Source organism: Erpetoichthys calabaricus, chromosome 1, assembly GCF_900747795.2.
Source record: "Erpetoichthys calabaricus chromosome 1, fErpCal1.3, whole genome shotgun sequence".
Lineage (NCBI taxonomy): Eukaryota > Metazoa > Chordata > Cladistia > Polypteriformes > Polypteridae > Erpetoichthys > Erpetoichthys calabaricus.
Window position 1 is genome coordinate 130,814,702 of NC_041394.2, and position 8,966 is coordinate 130,823,667.

Genomic DNA, 8,966 nt, shown 5'->3' on the forward strand with positions numbered 1-8,966 from the left:
CGAATGGAAAACCTGAAGAGCACGTTATCATTAAAGGAAACACTTTATTAGATCCTTACTCACAAATTACCGATTGGGTGATGTTCAAAGTCATTACAGTTTAAAATGTCGCTAATCACTTTGCACGCTATCATTGTAAATGATCATTAGAAGACGTGTTTGAAAAAATATGAACGAACAAGAAGTGATTCGAACAAGAAGTGTAATTTCTAAATACTTTCAACTTCAGCAGCAAGTTAACTGTCTGCACTAAATGACTGCGTGCAGCTAAGCTACTTGGGAAGAACTCGCAACAGTCTGAAGTCCGAGGGAAACAATATCTATCTATCTATCTATCTATCTATCTATCTATCTATCTATCTATCTATCTATCTATCTATCTATCTATCTATCTATCTATCTATCTATCTATCTATCTATCTATCTATCTATCTATCTATCTGTTATGTAGTAGGAGGGATTGTGTATGTGTAATATTGAGTTAGCACTGTTGGAGTTGTTATTTCAAATGTTTCAAGTAGCTGCTTGACTGTATATGCAGAGCAGGAGGAGTGTTCTGGGGGAGTAGCAATGGTGATGAAGTTATTTCTGTATTCCAGACATTTGTTTGAATATATTTGTGGAGTGGGAGGAGTGTACTGAAAGAGGAGTAGTAGTGGTGAACATGTCTACAAAAATTCAAACATTTGTTTGCAGCTGTGTCCAAAGAAGAAAGGCTATGCTGTAGTGATAAAGTAGTGGGGTAAAGGTTCACTGAAAAAAGTGTTTCATTGGATCAAAGTAAAATTTTTGCGTCAACTTGTTACATCTAATTAGTTTACTTTTTATCAACTTTAAATTTTTACTTTGGAAAGAATTAACTATCCATTACTTAGCCAAAGCAAAAAGTATCTTTGAATCAAATAAAGTTTTTAAGTTTAAGGAAATCTCAAATTACATTTTGTCATAATGTTTTCTCTTTGTATTAACTTAATTCTTTTACTTTACATATAACCAAATACAATTTAAAAAAATAATGTAATATAAAGAAATTTATTTACTTTCAGAATGTTTGATTTTATCATCTGTCTAAGATGAACGACTTCAAGCATCAAACTTTTGACAATTTATTTTGTCATAATACAACATTTTTTATAATGTGTACAGTATTCTCATACAAATACACACTAACAATGTAAACACCATAAACTTGACAATTTTTGTTATAAAACATTTCTACAATGTGTATAGTATTGTTATATAAACATACTATATAACAGTTTTTAGTGTCCATATACATAGACACACTGGATACAATGTAAATTCACCATAAGAATCAGTTATGGTTTCGAAGAGAAACATGCAATCTTTCAAACCTTTAGAATTCTTCTGAAGTTAAAACAAGTTTGGCCCAAAAACTGGTTTAAAATGGGCAGTGTAAAACCAAACACTTAATAAAACACCTACCAAATTAGCCAATGGTTGAAAGAAAAAAAAGAAAAGTCTTTTCACCTTCATGGAATAGTTTACCCCAAAATGAAACTTGTCTCATAATTGTCATAAAATGTCTCTGAACCAAATTTAATTCAAGTTAAATACTTGAATAGCTTAAGGATGAGTAAACAACGTAAGAATTTAACCAAGATAAAACAAATCAGGTTTAGTAAACAGTAGTACAGTTAACTTCATATAAAAGGCTTTACACAGTCCAACATCTTCAAAGAAATTTACCATCAGCAGAACATTGTAGCTGGGTCAAAAGAAACAAATTTACTCCTGCAGCTTTGAAGAGAGGTTCTACGCCCTTCGGCTCATCTGCTTACTCCTGCAGCTTTGAAGAGAGGTTCTGCACCCTTCGGCTCATCTGCTTACTCTCTATGTCCATGATTATTTTTTGAAAGGCCTCGAAGGTATATTTGAGTCCTTCAGGATATTTTAAGTTCAGTGCATAAATGAGTCCAAACATCATGGCACAGGCACATGCAACAGAGGGCAACTCATTTAGTACTTCCACACCGTCAATGACAATGGAAATGTCCAGTGCACGACTAAGAGCATCACTTTCGCGGGTCACAAAAAATGCCATGGTGGTCTTTTCAAATTCTCTCTTCGCTTCCTCCCTCTGGTCAGCCTAAAAACATACAAGAACAGAGAGTAATTGAGGGACTTTGGAAGGAAAAAAATAAATAAATAAAATAAAACAAAAACACCCCTTCATCTGAAAATTTATTATAGAATTTATATTATTTGTATTATTCTATTATGGAGGTCAATATAGAGCCCAAACGTCTGTTGCTAACTTTCATTAAAATATCTTCATTTGGGTTCAGCGTAAAAATAAAATTTGTACGGTTTATTACAAGAGTAGAGTAAGTGATGACAAAAATTTCATTTTTGGGTGAAGACATACTTTTACACTCTCTTTGGCTTTGAAAATGCTTAAACACTTGTACAATCAAACAATCCCATGTGTTGACCATTGTAGACAATCACAGACATATTTGTTGAGTGCAGTGCCACAACGGCCAATCAGAGGCATTTATCAATCTACTCAACAGTTTTCAAAATGCATTTTTGGGTGAACCAACCCCTTTTAAAGGAGTAGTTCACATTCAAAATTCTGTCATCATTTACACACCCTCTTGTCATTTCAAACCTGTATGAATTACTGTCCTCTGCAGAATTTTGAACAATGTTGGTAACAGAACACCACAGCCCCCATTCACTATTATTGCAAGTATTAATGCAAGTGAATGGGGGGCTCTTAACAACATTCTTCAAAATATATTCTTTTGTGTTCTGTGGAAGAAAGTCACACAAGCTGATGTGTAAATGATAACACAATTACTGAACTACTTTAAAAGCGATATGTCACTACCAAATCAAAATTTCCCCACGTTTTACTCACCCTTAAGGCTTGAGAAGACCTTTGTTAAGACCACAGAGCCATGTCAAGCAGTTCTTTGATCAATGGATGCACTATTTGAAGCTTCAAAAAGTCAACAATTCACTCCCATTCTACCACTTGGAAGTAAAATGATACGTAGGAGTATAACTTTGCCTGTATGGTTCTTCAAGAATATAACCATATTCAGATAGGATGCCTTGAGGGTGAGTAAAACATGGGGAAATGTTGATTTGGTTGTGAAATATAACTTTAAGGCAAACATGGTTGGAGAAAATTTCAGTAGTTTGCATTGTCCACATTACCTGGTATTCTTTGATCAGACAGCTTGCATCTTCATCAAGGTACATGATCAGGCACTTCAGCAGGCACTCTCTTCTGATGTCTATGTCCAGACTCTACAAAATGTTCAAGATGTATTGTTTTTATTAGACCAAAACACTACTAAATTGATTGCCACAAGCAATTTTGTTCGCATGCAACCAATACCTGATCCATAACTTTAATAGTGTCCTTAGTTTTTTCACGGAGAACTCCACCTTTGTTCCTAATAACCTGGAGAAGCTGAGAGCTCTGTCTGTCCAAAGAGGCCATAAATCTCGATTGTAAAAGTAAGGTCGTGATGCGCAAAAATTCGGCATTAATCTGTAAGAAAGAGAAACAGAAAAAAGACTTCTGAAAAAAAAATTCACTTTGAGAACTAGTTGTAAAAATACATATACACACAAAGCATTAAACAACAAAAGGTATAATCAGGGCATCTAAGACATTTTCAAAAACACTACGTACTAAAATCCCATGGTAAAAACTATGGTAAATTCAGGATTAGTCACTTACATTTTAACATTTTTCAATAAAATAAGTACTTTTACCTCCTCTTGTTGAAACAGAGCTGGCCATCTTTCTTGCAGTTCTTGAACACTAGGTTGGTTTTCCACAATCTCTTGTCTGCGTAAGGCAAACGTCTTTGTCATTTTTTCTCTGATTGTCAATGCATTGTTTCTTTTCTTCACTTCCTTTAAAAGTGCCAGGCGCTCAACTTCAAGGTTTGCTGATGTCTCTCCAGCAGGAAGGGATGGGATATGATTTTGCTGGAAAAGCATGGTCTGAGGCTTTGGTTTTCAGAGAATTTACCAAATGCAAAAGGTCATCAATGGCCACACCAGGTACAAGAAAAACGTGCTCTAACTTTAAAAGGACTGAGGCTAATTTGTGTTCTATAGCTTTGGACAAGTCTTCAGTATTTTCTGTTATTACACCAGAGGATGTAGGTTCATCAAGCGAGACATCTTCGTCTGATTCAATGTCATCTTCTGCAGAAAAAATAGGGACTGGTCTTTCACTGACAACAATGCCAGGCTTTAAGTCCTCTTCAGAGAATGATTTGTGTTTTCTTGCCTTGTGTGTTCTAAATGATCCATAAATATTGGTTTTATATGAGCACCCACTAAAAACACAAGGAACAGTTTCATTATTTTTCAGGTGCTGCCCAATGTGATGGAAGTAGTCTTTAAACGATGATGTGTGTTTGTATTCACAAAGCAAGCATTTATAAGTTGTCAATGCATCTTTTTGAGGGGAATGCTGAGGATGCCTCCTTGACACATGGCTCTTCAGAGAACTCCAAGTATTAAATGAACAAGGACAGTCTGAATAAACACAAGGATAAGGATGACGACATCCAAAATTCCTATGATCAAGCTTAAAATGCTTGAGAAGCTCAGAACGCTTGGCTTTGGAGACACCACAATCTTTGCATTTCCACATTGAGTTACTTGCCAACGAGAATGGTGAGGTACAGCATAGGAGAAAAGAAAGATAAATTACAAAACTGACCCTCCAAAGCAATAACTAAAAGGTGCAAATTACTTACGTTGTTCATATGACTGGATTATTCAAAACCTGTCCTAATTGCTGTTCAGCTGTACCCCATCCTACAAAAGACAAAGAGAAATAAAAAACTGGCTCACATAAAAGTAAACAGACGATTCTTTACTGCTGGTCGACGCGATACGTTAAAATAAGTGTTTAGGCACATCACTAAAGACATGTGTTTGGGCCTTCATGTAAAGCTAACGTTATGTGTTAACATTAATCATAAATGAGAGACCATACAAGTAAGCAGAGCGAATACCTTGCGAACACGAGCTTCATAATAAATCAATAAAAAATCATCATCATAATAAAGCTTAGTAACAACGTTAAGTCCATACAAAGCGTCTGAAGCGTGCATGTACGTTATACATGGCGCCGCCAAAGCATACCTGAAACAGTCTTTATACTACGTTTCAATATCAATCCATTTCACCTCAAGCAGTTTACTTGTATTATTATTATTTTATTTCCACTCGGTTTAACATCGTGATGAGGGAAACTTGTAAACCTTCTAGCCGAGTTAGAGCCGTCAAACTATTAATACTAACCGTATGTAAAACAACAGTACAACATAATATTTTATGAAATCATACATGTATAATGTTAATAATACGCCCAAACGTATGTTTAAAATTACTTACCAATTTTCTTTATTCCCGTTTTACCACGCCGAGTACATCCATGCGGTGTAAAAAGATGTCGGAAAGCTGAACGTCGACACGCACGACCACGGATTACGTTAGAAGTCACGTGACAATGAAAACCAATATTTTTAATTTGATTTACAGAAATGTATTTACTTTACACTAACAAGACTTACTTTTAATTTAAATCAACCAAACTTTTTACATAACACTAATGGCTAGACAGAAAATTAAATGTTTTGAGTTAGATCAAGTATAACAACTTCTTTAGAGTAATGACATGCCTTGTGCACTTTTTTCAGTGTTGTTATGTTGTGTTTATGCAGTTTAATTTCAAAAAAAAAAAAAAAAAAACAGTATTGGAAATGTTTCTTATATAAAACTTTTAAATGTTTTTATACATATTGGAGTGAGATTGTGTTATTATTATTTAATCTAATAAAGAATTTTTTTTTAAAGTCAATATATAGTGCTTTTGATTTCTATCTATCTATCTATCTATCTATCTATCTATCTATCTATCTATCTATCTATCTATCTATCCATTTTTAATGATTTTCATTTTTTTCTATCTCTCTATCTATATCATGGTGTCCTACTCTGATCCTGTATGATTTTCATTCCAATCCTTTTCTTAATTAGTGACCAGTTTTGCTGCTAATTAACTTCTTTTGTCTTATGTATAATTGACTTGCTATTTAAGACTCAGCCCTCTTAATTCTTTACTTTTTCCTTAATTAGAAGACAAGCAAAGGTGAGATACAAAGCAAGCCTGACCAGGTTGCCTGTGTCCATCATAAAATATTTAAAAATAATGAAAGGTGAAGGTCTTAGTAATGCTGATCTGATCAGGTCCACAAAACATTTTGACAATGCTCTTAGATAAAAGAAAATCAACAGTTGTGAAAATGTCTGCTGTGGCAGAATGAGAGCAGCAACAACACGTGAAATTCATTAATAGGTTTAATTAACACTAGGAATTGGCATCTTATTAAGAAACTGGTGGGAGTGAAACTGGTCATCCCATTGGCTCACTTCATGCCTGTTTATTGTTTGTTCCACCACACGGCGCACCACCCGGATTGAGATCTGAGTGCAGCCGTGCACAACTGAAAAAGAAAAAATTCAGAGGACTTAATCTTTAAAAAAAAAGAAGTCAATTAGCGCCAAAAATTGGTCAGTAATGAACGAAATGGCAGAAAGTAAATCCTTCAGCCTCTGTGGCCATCTAGGATCAGATTTGGACAATTCCAAACTAGAATATCTTGAATATAATAACATAAATCTCTCTTATAATGCCTTTCATTTCTTTCTGTCAGTCAGTCATTATCCAACCCGCTATATCCAAACACAGGGTCACGGGGGTCCACTGGAGCCAATCCCAGCCAGCACAGGGCGCAAGGCAGGAACAAATCCCAGGCAGGGCACCAGCCCACCGCAGGGCACACACACACCAAGCACACACTAGGGACAATTTGGAATCGCCAATGCTCCTTGTCTCCTTATATATATTATAGTGCCTTTCATATCTATCTATCTATCTATCTATCTATCTATCTATCTATCTATCTATCTATCTATCTATCTATCTATCTATCTATCTATCTATCTATCTATCACATTCTTTGAATGATGTTTCTTTATTTTGCTAAAATTGTAACTATTTTTTGCTTCAGTAAATGTCTTTCATTAAAATATAAACATGCAGTTACACAAGTCCGAACTGAAGTTCATTTATTTATAAAATGGGTTTATTCTTTATTTTTTGTGACAACTTATCAAACCATCGAATATTTCAATCCCAGCAGTAGTCCTACAGTATAATGACCTCTTGGTTAAGACAATCATAAGGTACATATTCTCTACCCTTTTAAAGGTGTTTTTTCTTTTACATAATATTGTAGTTTTTTCACTCAACTTACATTTATTATAGGGGGATATTTGGTTGGCATGAAGTGGCTGAGATAAGGGTGGTTACCGAGTTGCACAAGGAAGGTGAAGGAACTGTGACGGGAAAGGAAGACAATTAATTTAGATTTGCAGATGGACAGCATCTCCGTGTGCCAGTGTAGGCAAAAAAGGGTGGTGTGTTAAGAGGTATGAAGATGACCAGATCTTTCCAAGAAAAACTCTCAGAGAGCTAAATGTTAGTGCCCTTTAATGAAGACTGCCTAAAGATTCCTGTTAGCAGGTAACCCAGCATACATTAAGGGTGCTTGACCCCAGAGAACTAATAGGAGGCCATCACAGCCTCCTAAAGCCAACAAGTGAAAGTGGGTAGAATGGACCCTATTATCTTAAACAGAGACAAGGCATCATTCAAAGCTGCATTGCAGTACTGGTCCTTATAAAGCCAGCTCTCAATTCAGCAGTGTCATTTTCTCAGAGATGGCTACGTGCCTCTGATTTGAAATTAAACTGAACTATGAAAATGATATGAGACTTTGAGAAAAAGTATTTTAAACTGCAAGATGCTGCTGCAAACACACAACTAAATCAGATAACGTTGACTCATATTTGTGCTCAGTTTGGTAAAAAAAACACAGTCACAGTCATGTGCCAAAATACTGATACAAAAGCAAAACAGTGAAGTAATATTAGAGTCATGTAAAAGCAGTCACATGTGCTTCTAGAAATGAAGAATGCAAAAAGAATACTTTTCCTGGAGAAGCAAACTAACCATCTCAAAATGCCAAATGTCATGCAGGGTATTAGAGTCCTGCCACATTGCATGTACAAGGAATGAGTGGAAAAGCACCATGATAGGCATCAAGTATATAGAGAGAGCAGGCATGAGTGTATAGTGGCCAGGCATTGAGAGAGTGGAGAGGGAAAGAATTACAGCAGGCAAGGACTGCATTTACAGTACATAAGAATAACTAGCAGGGGCACCTGGCACTAACTAGGGTGGAATAAAGTACAGGTATGGTTACTAAATACATTCCCCAGGGGCAAAATTTCAGTCCCAAACCAAAATTCCACTGACTAAACCCACTACAAAGAGAGAAATTTTGCATGCCTATGCCAAGTATAAAAATGCCGCCTAGGGGCTCTTCTGAGTACCCTCAGGGAAAAAAATTGGAACTAGCCTACTATATGGCCTTTCCCTGTAGAAATAAGTAATCTGTGGAAAAGTGGGTGAAAAAAGATTTAACAGTCTGTATGTGAATGCCAGTCAAACACACATTCAATGTTTTATATTAGATAATAAAGCAAAAATAATTTATCATTGTCACTCCATTATACCCCCATCCATGAAGAAGGGTGGCAAATATCTGAATGTATGGTAAAAAGTTATGTTTATAGCAAAATATCCAGCATTAAATTAACACTTCAAAGTATGTATACAGTATATATTAGAACAACATTTCTATAAAATCACTTTAAAGTGTTAATTTGTCATGGATGATTTTAATGTGTAACCTGCTGTAACTGCTTATTGGTTACTCTTGCATTTTTCTCTGTACTTGCACTATTACTGTTGTGTCATTGTATTTTATTCCTGAGGTGGCAATGATAGGTTGACAATCTAGATCTTTGAAGATGATTACTTGTGTCCTATT

General features: G+C 35.3%; 1 protein-coding gene across 1 annotated transcript; it reads right to left on the bottom strand.

Annotated features, from left to right (window-relative positions):
* Nucleotides 1–1,798: 1,798 nt before the first annotated feature.
* Nucleotides 1,799–3,987, bottom strand: LOC127527065 (uncharacterized). Its single transcript, XM_051924631.1, has 4 exons — nt 3,757–3,987; nt 3,374–3,529; nt 3,190–3,282; nt 1,799–2,110 (listed from the first exon to the last, which is right to left on the bottom strand). The coding sequence occupies exons 1-4, from the start codon at nt 3,985–3,987 to the stop codon at nt 1,799–1,801; spliced, it is 792 nt and encodes a 263-aa protein (XP_051780591.1).
* Nucleotides 3,988–8,966: the final 4,979 nt, after the last annotated feature.

Excerpts from the sequence above, each read along its gene's own strand:
- LOC127527065 (XM_051924631.1), bottom strand. The coding sequence starts at position 3,987 with ATGCTTTTCCAGCAAAATCATATCCCATCCCTTCCTGCTGGAGAGACA. Across the intron at positions 3,530-3,756 it reads CTCTGTTTCAACAAGAGGAG|ATTAATGCCGAATTTTTGCG; the intron begins GTAAAAGTACTT and ends TCTTTCTTACAG. Across the intron at positions 2,111-3,189 it reads GTCTGATCAAAGAATACCAG|GCTGACCAGAGGGAGGAAGC; the intron begins GTAATGTGGACA and ends GTATGTTTTTAG.